At 34.8% G+C, this 16,690-nt stretch overlaps 1 protein-coding gene across 1 annotated transcript in view; it reads right to left on the bottom strand.

The window, feature by feature from the left end:
* IDE (insulin degrading enzyme) overlaps positions 1–16,690 on the bottom strand; it is a 70,208-nt gene that overhangs the window by 24,697 nt on the left and 28,821 nt on the right. Inside the window, exons 8-14 of the mRNA XM_070946356.1 lie at positions 16,275–16,367; positions 14,949–15,040; positions 12,970–13,050; positions 11,844–11,947; positions 8,073–8,175; positions 7,006–7,128; positions 6,269–6,351 (exon numbers count right to left, since the gene is read on the bottom strand). Of these exons, the coding sequence (XP_070802457.1) occupies positions 6,269–6,351; positions 7,006–7,128; positions 8,073–8,175; positions 11,844–11,947; positions 12,970–13,050; positions 14,949–15,040; positions 16,275–16,367 (679 nt within the window). The remainder of the gene's footprint in view (positions 1–6,268; positions 6,352–7,005; positions 7,129–8,072; positions 8,176–11,843; positions 11,948–12,969; positions 13,051–14,948; positions 15,041–16,274; positions 16,368–16,690) is intronic.

Genomic DNA, 16,690 nt, shown 5'->3' on the forward strand with positions numbered 1-16,690 from the left:
TAAATAAACAAGATGGAGGTGATGCTGGTCAAGTACTTAGAATAGAAACCTGAATCTGTTCTAGAAGCAAATGAATTTCCTTTGAAATATCCATGTTGTGATGTTGAAAGAGATGCACTATGTGCTAATTATTCATCTGATCTCAAATCAAACTGTTGATCTGACTTCAAAGGTCCAACTCCTGAATGGCTTAAGAACTCTCCCATCTAAGAAATGATTGGTGTTGTGCAATTGCATGTTGCAATTCTTCATGATCCAATGGACTAATCTGCCAGGATGGCCTGCAAATGTGCTGAGTTCTTCTAAATTCATGCTTATGATAAACAGATTAAAAGTCTCATTTTATATTTGTCCTTGAAAAGACTAATTTGCTGGGCATGCATGAAATAGCTTTAAATGCACAAATACAAAACTGTGGAAAGCATTTTAAAGTTATGATTTATGTATTTATTAATTTTATATACTGCCCATATCGGTGTTTGGGGCAACTCTAGGACGCTTTTGTAAAAGTATGTATATTTTAATGTTACAATTACCAATATTTTGCAGATTTTACAAAATGTATTAATCTGCTTTTCTAAATCTGGCTTTTGAAAGCTGCTTTAGCAGCTCATTATTTAATTGCTCTTTTTTAATTGGTTGTTCTACACTTCGATGGTTTTTTCCAAAAAGAAGTATAAATTCACATTTAACTTATATATCACCTCAGTAAAACCTCAGTGAATTGGATTCGAAGTGTAAGAAAAATACTTGTTGTGGGTTATTACTAAAATACAACCATCTTCTATTTTAAGCATACAAGATATGTCTTTTGTTCATCTGTAGTACTTAAAAAGTTTCCAATATATTTTTGCAATAACCAGAGAGATAAAATAGTCTGCACAGATAGTATTATGATAAAGACAACTCAAAGACTCAAGTCATGTTTCAAGCAACAATACTTCTAAGTACCAAGAACTTGATGTGGATTGAGACAGTTTATTGTACAGAGAAGTCTAATTTCTACTTCTTATTTGCATAGGTAGCAGTTAAGAGAATACAAAGTTGTCATATTGAAATTGTTATAAAAAGTTTACGGAATAATTTCTCTATCACAAATAAACAAACAAATAAAAGAAACAAGATGCAAAATTTAATACTTATTAAAAATAACCGAGGGCTGGTAATATGCTTCAAATTTAAAACATTGTAACATTTTAACATTTTTAAACATTTCAAATCGTTTATCTAGTATGTTTTTTTTCATTTTTAAGAAAAAATGGAAATACCCTGAAAGTCATAGAAATGTTGCCTCACTCACAAATGTCTAATGGACAAAACTATTCTATGTTTAATAAAAATTAATCATCTTGTACATAATGGGACTTCCTTTCAGAAAAGCTTGAATAGTGTTACAGCTGTGTTTCTCAAATTTACGTTGTCATGCACCAAGTAAATGACAGAACATGCACTCAATTAAACACTCATTCTTAACTGTCAGCCCAGAATAAGAAACCAATGCCACATAGGTCAGGGATAGGGGAAGAAACTTGCAAGTCTGAATGTGCTTCTCCCCTTCATCACTTTATGCCAGTGTGAAACAGGGAGGGGCTTGTATGAGACAATTTATAAAATTACTTTCTTGGCCCAGACTCTGACTGATAAGAGCAGTCAGAGCTCTTATCTGATCATTGTTTTGGAAGGATTTCTTTTTAATCTATACACATTTGGAAGTTGGACTATACATGCATTCTAATCCAGAAGAAGAATTCCTTGCTTTTGAATAATTGATTGTGATCACAGGCTATTCACATTTACTAAATCTGTAATATATCTAATTAGGTAAAGGTTTCCCCTGTCGTGTTTGACTCTAGGTGATGGTGCTCAGCTCCAGTTTCTTAGCCGAGGGAGCCAGAGTTGTCCAAATACACTTCTGTGATTACATGGCCAGCATGACTATCTGCCAAGATGCATGGAATGTTGTTATGTTCCCACTGAGGTGGTACCTATTTATCTACCTGCATTGCCATGCTTTCAATCTGCTAGGTTGGCAGACACTGGGGCAAGAACAGGAGCTCATCCCATCACATGGTATTTGCGCCTTGAATTGCCAATCTTCCCATCGACAAGCCGAGGTCTTAACTACTAGGCCACTGCACCTCCTTATTATACTTAATTAGCTTAATATACTTAATTTAATATACTTATACTTAATATACTTAATTTAAATAGACAAAATGTATGTTTAGTAAATGTGGAGCTTTACTGTGCCTAACTAAGTGGACCTAGGCAGGTTACACATTAGTTGATGTGGGCAATCTGAAATCCCAAAATAGCTCTTTGAAGTTTTGTATTAATCTGATTGATGAAATAAAAAAAACATGTTCCTTTTCCTAACAGCAGATGAGATCTTGTTCAATGGTTCAATATATGGAAGTCAACAAGACATTGATGCTCAATGTGGAAAGTCAAGAGAGAGACAAGTTACAATCACAGAATCTATTACAGACAGGTAACCCATGGAAAGGAGGCACACCTACCTTTAAACCTGTCATATCAATAGAAGCTGGAAAAAACTCAGTAGATTGAATGAACAGTAGTTTTGTGGGTTTTGCAACCATATGATGACTACTTAATGGTTACCACTTAGTACTAATGTATAGGCAGTACTCAACTTACTGCCACAATTGCGACCAGAATTTTTATAGTAAATCGGTGCAGTCATAAAGCAAGTCATCAAGTGACTAAACCCAATTTAAAATCATTTTTACCCTATTTGTTGCCAGCTGGATGAATTTTGGCCAGACACTCTCTCTCAGCCTAACCCCCCTCACAGGGTTGTTGTTGTGGGGAAACTAGGAAGAAGAAAGTGTATTGGATATGTTTGTCGCCTTGAATTGTTTAAAGGCAGGATATAAACAAACAAAGTGGTCATTAAGCAAGCCAGCTTTGACATTTTCCATCAGAAACCAGCCGGGAAGACTGCAAATTGTAACTATCTGTCTGCAGGATGCTGCAATTGATAGTTAATGTGAGCCGGTTCCCAAATGCCTAAATTGCAATCCCATGATTATGGGTAGTGCAATAATTGTAAGTGTGAAGATAGGTTGTAAATCACTTTTTTCGAGGCCGTCGTAACTTTGAACTGTGATTAAACTAACAGTTGTAAGTAAGGATTACCTGTATTAAGCAATGATATTCTTTGTTCAAGTTCCAGTTAAAGCTGCAACTATCTCATCTTCTAATATATTTTTCATCCTGCCCATTCCCTCACTACATTTCACACAGAGTTCCATGACTTACAACCACAACTGGAACCAGGATTTTGGTGGTAAGTTGTGATAATTGTAAGTCAAGGCATCCATGTGATCGGACACAATTTTATGACCATTTTTACAGCACTCATAAGTCTGAATCACATAGTTGTCAAGCAAATCATGCAGTCGTAAGTGACAACCTATGCCAACTGGCAAAAAAAAACAACCACAGGAAACTGGCAGAAAAGTTGCAAGCTGAGTTGCGTGACAATGGGACACTGCAAGCAATTATAAATGTGAATGGGTAGCCAAATGGCCAAAATGACATAATTTGACTATGAGGAGAGGTACCACAACATTTCACAATGCCCAGATGCACCCTTTTGAAGGCAGTTGTAACTCTGTATGGTCATTAAATGACCAATTGTAAGTCAAGGGCTACCTGTAGAAATAGTATTTTCTCTTTGAAAAAAGATATTGTGGACAAATTGATTATACTATATAAATACACAAATACATGCATTCACTTTTACACGAGCTGTTCATCAGTCCAATTCTATCTTTCTTATCTAGTCAATTCTCATTTAAACTACTGAAGTTCTTATAATCTTAACATTTTTCTTCCCTTTGTAAAACCACAAATATTGGGAACAATAAAAAGACTATGTCAGACTGCGATGCTATCTCAAAATTAAATGAATTTCCAAACTGCCAATCTTTAAGGAAATCTTTCTTTAATTGAGAACAGCCACCGGATCATGACTCCACGCGGACAAGACTGACCTTTTGCCCCCCAATCCCTCCCTTTCCGATCCCCAAATCTCTGCTTCTCATTGGCTGTCTTCCAAGTCATTCTTCAGACTTCTTTTCCTCATCATTTCCCAGGAATGTGCCCCGTCCCCTCATTTCCACGACAACCGGACTTCAAAGGGATTTAGCAGGCAAAAGTTTCAGAGTTTATCTTCTCTATGCCAGCGTTGAAACGCTGACAGACTACTCAGCAAAAACTTACTCTCAGTTTAAGGAATAGTTTCTATTTCTGTTTTATGTCTTATTAGAAAGACAATATACTGTAATACAGAAATTACCATTTCAGGATGTTAAATCATCTAGATTTCTTTTCTAAATTTCTTCAAAAGCAAAGATCTTAAAAATGGGCAATATCAACTTTTTTGAAAGTTAATAATTTTTCTAATTTTTCCTGGGAGACAAAGTAAGCTTATATTAATAAATTCTGAATTTAGTATTCAATCACTATATAAATGAGGCAATGTATTAGAAGATTGGTTTGCTACATCTATGTGTTGGAAACTATAAAACAATTCAAGTATACCCAGCAGGGAGATAGAACAGTTATTTGTTCTTAAAAAAGTTCACCGGAAGGAGGTAATTTCAAAAAAAGTGGATAATGCAGATACACAGGAGGAACTGGACATTCAAAGCAGGGTGGATTTGATTTAAATCAAGTCGATTTAAATAATGATTTAAATCAGTAGTAAAAAGGCTTGATTTAAATCAACTCAATTTAAATCATAATTTTTAAAGAGCAACTGTCATCTCTGTCCCATAGCGGCTCCTCCTCTGACCTGCTGTTGACTCACCGACAGTCCTAATATTGCAAAATGTACAACCTCATGCTATATAACTAAGCTCCATTTCATGCTGAATAAACTAAATTATTAATGTATCTTAAATAGAAAACTATTTAAATAGAAAAATCTATATTTAGATTTTTACTCCAAAAGCATTTTATTAAAATAAATTTGATAAAAATAAAATCCGATTTAAATTTTAAAAATCCATTTTTTTATTTTTTAAAAAATCATCTATTTTTATCCACTCTGATTCAAAGAGACTTTCAAAATATTGTAGCATTTTCTACCATCCAATGAGCAATTTTCTTGCAAGCGACCTGCAATTTTTGAAGTATTCCAAAACCTCCTATTCCCAAAGACAGCACAAAAATATATTTTCTTCTCTCTGAAAAATGATTGTCTATATTAATGATGTCCAAATCTGAAGCTGAACTTTGTTCATTTTTCCAATGTTATTTTACTGATCAAGTTGTGTTTTTTTTTAATCTATGCATTTGTTGTATGCAATTTTTTCTATCGCAATATGTTTTTCCACCAGGAATGCATTTTATATAAACTTTTCCCTAATGTAAACAGTTTAGCAGAAAAGATCAAGTACAAATATTTAAGTATAATTGTCTTTCAATTTACATATTGGTATAGGCAATAAAGTTAGAATTTCTTCTCTATGCCTCCCCTTTACACACCAGTAATAAACCAAATGGAATTATTATATTAATTATTAAATCCAGTAGTTTCATATTATTACTCTTTAATGAATGCATGCGTATGTATGTATGTATGTATGTATGTATGTATGTACGTTTGTGAAAGATGGAAGCATTACTCTTCTGGACAAAGAACAGCTAACATAACAATAAATTATTACACATTATTCATTTGTAAATTAATGCTTTTACATTTGCATAATAAGGTCAATCAAGATGTCATTGTTAAGTAATTAAGATCCCTTGAAAAAATCTCTCAATAATCTCTGAGGATGAAAAAATTCTAAACAATAAACCAAATGAAGGCAGCAATCACAGTGGCTGCATATCTATCCTGCTGTTAAGAAATCTAACAAAAGATACATCTATTTGCAAGCAAGTTCATATACACATTTCCAGGATGAATTTTTCATCTGCAGAAAAGCTCTAGCTGGGTATTACTTACTGTGACCTGTTTTGAAGGGAGAGAAGAATAGAGAGGTCTGAATTCAGACCTCTGCTTTCAAGTAAAAGCTCTTGGATCATGTTTTCATCCTCTGGGAAAAACTACACAAAATTAGGCCAAGACTGCAGATATCAAATTCTGATTTGAGGCAGAAGGTAGGGATAGGCAATGTTGGTTATACAAAGAAAGCAATTCCATGGGGGTTCCAAATTACATAAATTCTGCTATATGTATATCTTACCATATTTAATGTGAAGAAATATAAACATAAACATGTTTTCCTACCTGAAAAATTCGAAGTTGAGACAAGCTTTAGGAAGGAAAAATTTGTCATCCTGCTTGAACCATAGTTTGCACATAGCAGTATCCTGCATTTAAGAAAACAGCACATTTTCTATTAAAAGAATTTTCCAGCCTGTGGGGCTTGCACTGCTCTGCTCACTGTGGCTGCCAATAAAGGTAAGGCCGATGGCAGGGGAGAGAGACCCATTCTGGGCCTGCCGTGCTTGGCCAAAGGGCACGTGCCACAGGTGGGCCAGCTGGGGCGATATGGGAGGCGCAGCCTTGAGGTCCCTGGCCGCCCCCTGCCCATTGGCAGCCACAGCAGGCGAGGCGCCTCCTCCCAGGCCCTGTCCCTTTTCCTCCCGACAGCCAGACAAACCTAGGCAAAAAGCCAACCAGTGGCTGGGAGGAGAGAGGCGAAGGGCGGGGCTAGCTAATGATGGAATCAGCCGGTTCACTGAACTGCAGAAAAAGTTAGCTACCAGTTTGCGACTAGAATTCAGGATTTCCTGCTCCTATTTCAGTACCATTATCACTAGACCAAACTGGCTATCTGCATTGTATAATGGGATTGTGCAATTTGACCTGGAACTAAATTTAAAAATTACATTAGAAATTCAAATTAAACAATTTAATGAATATGAATGGGAGCTGTTGATTCACTATTAGCCTAGAACTAGCCTACAGAGCACTAGTATAAAATCGCATTCACTATTATTAATTATAGAAGACAAATATACCTTAATTAGAGTTGGATACTGTGGTGCTTCCTTCTCCAAAGATACAATTTCAAAGTTAGTAGGAATAAATTCATTTTTCATTGGAAGCTTGAATTTCCCATTAAGGTCAGCATTTTGCCATTTCTATGTAAAAGAAATGTAAATAAGGGAAGTATTTAAAAAAAAGAAAAAAAATTGCTTATTATCACCTTTAGATATTTGTGTTCCTCAAAATTGTAACCAAAATTAAAACCGGTAAGTAACATAGTGCAATATTTGATATATGATTGTTACTGTCCACAGTCCATTGTTTTGATTTTTTTGTAATCATAATACAGAATATGACATACATAAGCTGAGGATTGCTTCCATACTATAACCATCACATTGGATTACTAGACTGTTCCATACAAATATTACCATGAAAATAGTTGTCTTTTGTCAGCTTCAATTACACAAATTCTTTTGGGTGGTTAAAGACATTAAAGGTATATAAGTTTATATTTTATTTGTATCCCACCTTTATTTTATAAATAATTCAAATGGTGAACATATCCAGCACAGCTTCGTCCTCCTATTTTCCATACAAGAACAACCCTATGAGATGGGTTGGGCTAAGAGAAAATGACTGGCACGCGTGCGCACACGCACACACACACACACACACGCTAGATGGGTAATGCAAGCTCAAACAACAACATGGATTTAAAATCACCTTTTAAATAATGGATACAATTATAGTGAAATTTGTATTTTCAGTTCTTTGCATTGGACTACATAAGATCAAAATAAGCAAATAATGTTTTTGATAGACCAGTTTAGGAAAATAAATATTTTACATTTTTATATTCGAAATATCTAATTTTTAAAGAAAGAAACTCTAGTAAATATACAGAACAAGATCAACATAATGCCATAAAACTAGATAAAGTTGGTAGAGAAAAACTTCAAATTATTCATTGCACTTATACAAGCGACAGCTAATATTTATATTCAAAATAGTTTCCTTTGCAGTAGTGTAAATATTTTTTAAACACATATTTGGGTCTGTTACCACTAACAAGACACTATCACTGCTCTTAGCATACCTTAATGACTTCATCAGAAATCTTTTCTTGCTTGTACTGGGTTCCGTACCACCGTTCTTTTTTATCAGTTTTTCCTTCAAATGTCTTAGAGACAATTGCAACCCTATAAATAAAAATATATGTAACTATATAATCTATGTAACTAACCTGATCAAAATTTACTGCTTTGCCACAATGAAATTTGCATTAGAACAGTTTAATATTCCTGTTGAAATGTATTGTCTGTTCACATTCATTTTAAAAGAATTATGTTAATTCTTAGTGTTATATTAATACTCTGATATTTGAGTGAGCAAATTAAATTATAATAGAACAGTGGCTCATATTGTTTGACCTACTCCTTTTCCCAGTTTCAGATAATATCATTGCTCTCACAAAAAACCCACTCAGTTATTTTATACAACAGTATATTGTATCCTTGATTCACAAATAAGTAATTACAACTTGCTCCAATATCCAGGATACGCCCAAATTACTTCTTGGAGGTAATAACCACCAGTCTAAAAACCACAGTTCTAGAGCATTTAGTAGAGACTTATGATTTTTTTGTCAATTCAAGGGAATAACAATTCATAATTTTATACTTGAATTGAATTATAAAAATGGAATAAAATCCCTAAGCTGTAACTATAGCCTGAAATTCTATTTTCTTAGGTGAAAATCTGCTAAGAGGAACAATATTAGAATTTGTGTAAAGGAGAGAAGATCAAGACAAAAAAAACTGCACAAAAGAGGGGATTGGACTAGATGGCCTCTGAGAATACTCTATAAAAGAACCCTTCCCACCACTAAAAATATCTGAGCATTGGCTTAAATTAAAGGGTGATTTCTGAATTTTATCCTCAACTGATATAAGCTTACGCAACGTTCAAGTTTCAATTCAATTTCCAGCCATTTTAAATAAAATACTTGGGGGGGCGGGGGGGAAGCTTCAGGCCTTCCATGGTAGAATCTCTCTCTGCCATATTCCAAACCGCTTTAGTAAGTAAGTATCTCACCAAGTAAAATGAGGAGATTCTATTTTTCTTTCCAGTTAAAATAAAGAGGCAATTATCAATTATCACTATCTTTGCAGCATATTACACGCAAGAGAAATTATTTACTATCAACATTGTTCTGCATTTCAGAGACAAATAGTTCTTAATTGGAAAACTATAAGGCACTTTGATGGACAAAATATTATCAATTTAAACATTAAATACAAATTAAATCTTATAATAATGGCCAGAACTAAACAAATAGTGGAACAATTGTTTGATTTAGACTTGTTCTTTCTTGCCAAATAAAATATCAACATGCATCTTCTGTGCCATAAATGAAACAGTTCACATAGCTTTTTTGCACTTTATGTATGAATACAAAGCACAATAGAGTAACATGAGAAGCTTTACTTCCCTTTGAAATTAGTTTCCATGGTAACAGCTCCATTACTGATATTGATAGAATGCTGCTTATCTAAATATTTCTAGTGCACTCCCCCCCCAAATCAAGATTTTAGCAATAAAAGAGAGAATAAATTATTTACACAACAGCTGGAAGTCTATCTTTACAATATAGATAGCTGTTCTATAAAGACTGTGAATGTTAAGATAACACAACTATCATCATTCCCTATATAAATTTATTCATTGCCAATGAAAAAAAAATTGTTGCCAGTAAGCAATTGCTGTCTTTTTTTCTTTTTCTTTTTCTTTTTTTTTGGGGGGGGGGCTTGACCTTCATTCAGTTAATTATAGAAACTGTAGGACAAATGTAGAACATGTTCTATTAGTAATGCTAATGTAACTGAAGCTAAGCAAACATCAAATCAGTTGATAGCAGTGGTGAAACTGAGCCGGTTCTATCCGGCTCAAGCGAACCGGTATTGCCGGCAGCATTTTTGACCCTCTGCACATGCACTGCAGGCTCTGCACATGCGTGGAGGAGGCATGAACGCTCACATTTGTGAACTGGTAGCGAAGGTAAGTAAATTTCACCCCGGTTGATAGGAGTATTTTTCTTCTTGTATTGCAAACTGGAAAGAACCTCAATGCCAAAAAGGAACAGACCATTTTTTTCTTGTTTTCTGTTCCCTCACAAATCATTTGTTGGAGACAGCAAAATGAGCAGACTGCACAAATACCGGTAAAGTAAAGATCAATAGGCACTCTATCTTCACTTTTTTTTTTTCTTTCCAATACCTGTTTCTTTCAAGAAGCGGGCTGTAGGAGGGAACAAATACTTCTTACCAGGGACAAAAAAGTAGGGGTTTTTTGTACTGGGATATTTTAAACAGCAAAATTAGTGTTTTAAGAGTTGTTAAGGTACCGATTTGACCTTTTAACGCTTCCTACAAACACACACACACAAACCAGAAACATTTTGGAATGTGTCCCTTGACATGCTACACAGAACTTGGAGGAGACTCAAGTTGGAGGAAGTGATGTACTTCAGCTCTAGAGCAACTGTGTGAAAAGGGAACTCATGGTTCTCCTTTGTCAAAGAGATGTGATGACTCAGTTCAGATGATCCTCAAACGAAATCTGGTGTAATGCTTAAAAGAAGGAGCTCATGGGGAGACTTTGGAGCTCTCTTCCAACCCAATCTACCTCAAGGTTTGCTCTTGTGAGAAAAAATAGAAGAAGGGAGAACTATTACACCACCCTGAGCTGAAGTAACACCAGATACAAATTGAATGAATAATGAATACAAGAAGAATGAGCTATAATTTCCCTTTTTCCTGCTGAGTTCTACTTTTTGTTTTGCTACATAAAAGCAAAGCTTTTTCTTTCAGATTTCCAAATCAAGAAATTAAATTCCCAACCAAATTGGAAATTGACTTCCAATTATATTCCCTGGTTCTGACTTGGAAGGCAAACACTAATCATAACAAAAACAAGAAAAGCAGATTCATAAAAGAGGAAGGCAGGTGCTGCTTATTTTCAGTCTTCTCAGGGTTTATTCAGACACACCTCCTAATCATACCTAACAGTGAAAGCATTATGACTGAATGCAAATTAGTATTATGCGGAAGGCAGGAGGGATGCCTTTGAGTCAGTTTTGACTCTTGCTGACTATCTAGACAAGTGTGTGCAGTTTTCTTGGCAATGTTTTTGGATATGGTTTGCTTTTGCCTTTTCTCTATGGCTGAGAGAAAGTGAGTCAATTGGCTTCCATGTCTCAGCCAGGGCTCATTTTCAGATTGTCCTCACTCCTAGTCCAGTGTCATAACTACTAGGTTGAATTCCCTCTCCATAAGTGCATAAATAGTGATGAATTTATTTAGAAAGGCAATGCAATGCTTTGGATTCCGCTCTCAAAAGGTGCTTCAGAGCCTGCAGGAGTGGAAATGCATGCAGCACCTGTAGGCATTTCATTAAAGCAGTTATATCTGCTTCCTGGAGCTCTTGCCAGTTGACAGGCACTGCATTTGTGATCACTTGTGTTTTAGAAGCATCTGTCTAAAATCAGACTCAAAGCATCATACAGCCCTACTATTAAAACTGAATGACAATCCCTCCCTTAAAAAAATCACATTTGAAAAGCATGTAATTCTCATTACAATATAAAAATTACTACTAAATTTTGCTCCTAATTTATTATTCCATGCAATGTCTTCACAAAGACATCTAAAGATATTTTAAAATGAGGCAAACTTCAGGTATTAGTTTAGAAAGTATTTGCTAATCCTTGTCATTTCGGGAAGAAATATAATCTATATCTTTCAATAAGCAACACAATGTACCATTTATGAATTACAGTAATACATCAGAATATGGCAATAAATCTTACCGGACATTTTCAGGTTTCAGTTTGTTCAATACCATTTCTATTAAATCTGGCCTAAATTCTTCAAGTAAATATTCAGCAGCAAGAACTTCTTCAATAGGATAGTACTAAAATAAAATGTTACACTTTTAGTTTAGACTGAAAATGATTTTAAAAGTGCTCAATAACAGTTAAACAAGGAAATGGTGCCACTTAGAAGATCTATTAACAGAGCTATTAACAGATCAGAAGGAAAAACATCCATTCTAATATAAGCTTGACATTGAATAAAAAGAAGTAAATGCTGACCCCTAGAGGATATCTCTGCAATTGCAATCGCACACCCACCCCAGCTCCGTGAATGGGGAAAACATCGCAAAAGTCACGTGACAGCAACATGATGCTGTGAATTTGACACCCATGCTCTAGACCTTCAGGCATTAGACTCACATTATGAGTACTAAAATAATGTAAAACCCAATATATAATGCAAAGAATAATGAAAAAATGTAACCTTTTAACATCAAACTGTTTAAGCAACAAATATTTCAGTTCACAGTAAAACTATGCTATTTATTAAGCAGATAAATGTATAAAATCAAATCACCTCTGATTGGAAAAGGAATGTTGTAAAATTGTTCAGCAATAACAAGCCAGTTCTCTTAATCTTATTTCATGATCCTCCATATGAGGACATTGGTCACTGTACCATCAACAACTACCACTTTTTATAGTAGCAACCCTGATTTAGTCCTGTACTTAGCTGAACAAAGAGAGGGTTGAAGCCATGTGAAGAACCACACATTACCACTGGCTCTTCCTCTCTCTCACCTCTACTTCAAAACATATACTCAGAGAACCCAGATACAACACAGTCCATTGACCCCAACTTTTATTAATGGAGCCCTGAATCCTGCAGAGATGGATAAGCATTCAGAGTAACACACAGCCCTATTGTCTCGCCTGCTGCCAATCTTAGCAACCTTTGTCTACTTGAGGTACAAAAGCAAAGCTTTGCTTACAAGTCCCATTGTTACTAATAACTTTTTCTCAAAAGTCCCAGAAATATTAGGAAGCAATACAATATTAGATACAATATTCTAAACTATATACTAACATAAATAGCTCTATACTACAAGTTGCAACTTACATGAAGCATCCCTGCAAGTTTTGATGTATAACCTCGGGGTCTTTCTTTATCTTTAAATCTGAATGCTACAGCATTTAGATCCTAGCAAAAGAAAGAAAATAAAATACTCTTGCAGATACAGATTAATATTTTAAACAACAGAAAATTCTTCTTAAACATAGATTTACGGGTAGTTTGATTTCTAATATTCAGAATTAATCACATGAATGGAGCTGGAAGACTGCTTACGTTATTATGAATGTTCCAGAGTGCATAAAAATATGATTCTTTGCATTATATGGATACAAAGAAAACATCTCATCAATAATAATGATAAATAAATACGAGGTTTGAAGTGCAAGTTATTTTAAAGCTGAAATAAACACATGGAACCAATTCTCTGAATCACCTAAAAAAGTACTATTTTTCAGAATTAAAATAGGATCATTAACAGTTTGATAAACTATATGTATATTTATATAAATACCATTTTCTTGAAAAATATTATTTCATTATTATTTTTGTCTTCCTCAATTCTGGGCACTTCTGAGAACTATGGCCATTGCTAAAAATTCTTGGATTTTAAATCCAAACGAAGGCATTTAGGTTGGAGAAGGCTGTATTAGTTTATTAATACAGAACAGCTACCTAAAATAGTTACATAAAATATTACTTGGGAAAATGTTTCAAAATAGTTATGTCTATATATGACAGAGTCACTCGTTCAGACCATGTTTATAGGAATATCCAAACTAATGTATGGGTAACCACCATTGAATTCCATAGGGTTTACTATATATTTGCTTAGGTTATACTTACTGAGCTCAGATTTTCACAAATAAATTCTTTCTCTGGATATATGAGCATTTTTTAATATGAGATAATAGTAATAGTTATTCAGTTTTTTTTTTTTTTGCCCTGGCTGTGATCTCTGGCCAGATCTCTGACAATCCTTATTGACAAAGATAGTATTCTTGGGCAACATGTTGACAAGTTGCCTTGTCTTAACTGCTGCCACAATAAATGTGGTTATCAGATAGTGGCTTCAAGATTTGAGGCTAAAAGTAAAAACAGGGTATATAATACATCTGTTCTACTAGGGAAACTTAATAAAAGGGGAAAATCTAATGCCCTGTTGAAGATCCTTATACTGTAAGAGTTACAATAGTAAACGACATGTTAGATTGATCAATTTCCCTGGAATCGCCAGTCAAAAGTGCTGACACAGGAAAGTTGGCATTGCTGATAAATAATGTTGTGAATAGGAGGAGGCTGTTGTTGGCCCTGAAAAGGTCCTTCCTCAAGCTAGAAGAAGATACTTGCAGATTCCCATTTCTGGGCTGCTTTCAGGGCTCAAGAGAGGGAATTAAGTTTGGAATGACACTCCATGTCATCCAACTTTTGTATTACCAGTTTTTTTTAGCTGAGCATTGTCTGAATTTGTAAGGAATCTAGAGGCACTCCAGATGTTCTTAAATTTTTGCTCTATTACATTTTTTCACAGTGAAATTTAATTTTTAATAAGGATTGGCTGTAGCAACACTGTAGGGGGGAAAATCGGATCTTTAACCAGTATGCCACCAATACTCTCCATGCTCCAGTACAATTTTGGACACTGCAGACTCAAGCCTGATACTATCTTGGGGATATCACATGGTGCCATAAAAACCTTTAAAAACTTAGTGTGTATTGTCTCTAAGTGTCTTTTTCTTCATATATAAGCCCTCTGAGCTGTGTAGAATATTTGAGCTAATGTTTTAGCTTCAAAAAGCTTTAATACTGGATATGACATATCAATTCACCTCCTTGGGAATAAAAAAAAACTTTTAATAGCCCTTGTAGATTTTGATGTTACTTGATTAATATTCTATTCATGATAGGTTTTCTAAGATTCACTATCATGAAATGCCAAACCAAAATGTTTAAGGTACCTGTTCAAATGACAGACTTTTATTATTCTCCTTAAGCCAATAGAAAATAATTTCGTAAAGACATCTTACCTTACATTCTTGAAAAACCCATTCTTGAGGTCCTTCTGTGCGTAACTTTTGAATATATTGAAACATATGCAAAATAATATCTTCCACATGTACTGTACAAGAAAAGAATACAGGATTTTTAGTTTTGTCAGATTAAAGCAAAAGTGGTACCAAAGTTCTAGAATTACAATTCCCATATGATGTTGTTAATGTACAGGCAATCCACAATTTACAACCACAACTAGGACCAGAATTTCCATCATAAAATAATGCAGTTGGAAAATGTAATGTCACATTATTGTATTACTCAGTGTTGGAAATCCTGGCAGTTGTCATAACCTCAGATGCGCAAATCTGGAAGTGGACAGAGTCCAAGTAAGGAAGACAGGTGTGCAGCAGTGGGATTGGGGAGGCCTTGGGAGGCCTGATGCAGTTTATGTGCGAATTGGGGGGTGCTGTAGTGTAGCACAAGCTCAGGAAGGCTAGGGAAAGAAGGTGTATGCATGCATGCATAGCTTCAGATAGTTTTCAAACCAATTTGATTATCAGGAGCTGTTTTACTTTATAACTGCCAGCAGTATTTAGAACAGGGGTGTCCAATCTTCTGGATTTCAACTCACAAAATTGAATGGCTGGCTGGGTCATTCTGGGAGTTGAAGTTCAGAGGTCTTAAGGTTGCCAGGTTTGGATACTGCTGATTTAGAACATGAGGAATTATCACATTTGTAAGATCAGGAAAAAGCACACAGAACTGTTAGCAGCATTCTGAAAAATAAGAAAATCCTTCGTGCTATAGTACAGGTAGTCCACAACTTATGACCACAATTGAGCCCCAAATTTCCACTGTTAAGGAAGGCAGCTGTTAAGTGAATTTTGCCCCATTTTATGACCTATATGCTACATTTGTTAACAACTGAATCACTGCAATTATTAAGTGAATCAAGCGGTCATTAAATGAATCTTGTTTTCCCTGTTGATTTTGCTTGTTGGATGATCACATGAACCTGGGACAATGCAACTGTCATAAATACATTGCCAGTTGCCAAGCATTCAAATTTTGATTATGTGACCATGAGGATGATACAGATGATGTGAATGTGAAAACCAGTCATGTCACTTTTTTCACTGCTGTCATTAACTTTGAACAGTCACTAAATGAATGGTTGTAAATCAAGGACTACCTGTCTCTATGAAACTGAATGTGATTAAAGCCTTTTAAATGTTTACATTTTACTACACTACAGAATATTTTTCACAGTGGGATACACAAAAGGTCTTATAAAAGAAGTGACATTTAAATGATATTTAAGCCCTAGCATAGCAAAATGATTGAAGGGATCTACTTACACAGTCCTTCTTCAGTAAGATCAACATTAATGATAAAAAACATAAAGCCTCGAGCACCTTCTTTCTGTCCACCAACCAGTGTGCTTACCCAGCCTATGATAAAAGCATATAATACATACAATATTGTTTGCAATTTTAAAATGTTATATTATTTTTAAGCAAACACTGATAATTTATGTATTTTTGGTTAACAGCCTTCACACATTATGACAGAATATCATAAATGGAACTCATAAAATGTGACCGTTAGAGATAATGAATTTCCAGAAATTTTGTAGCAATAATACTTCTATAATGACAGATGAGCCAATTTTGTCACTGCGTTTTTTGTATTTGTCAGCTGGGCTCCCATTCTGAGACTTACGGTAGACTGACTCTTATCTCTGAAGCTACTGCGCATGTCCACATTCTTTCAC

The sequence above is a fragment of the Pituophis catenifer genome, unplaced genomic scaffold (genome assembly GCF_029215685.1).
Source record: "Pituophis catenifer annectens isolate HBS135680 unplaced genomic scaffold, rPitCat1.0.hap2 SCAF_6, whole genome shotgun sequence".
Classification (NCBI taxonomy): domain Eukaryota; kingdom Metazoa; phylum Chordata; class Lepidosauria; order Squamata; family Colubridae; genus Pituophis; species Pituophis catenifer.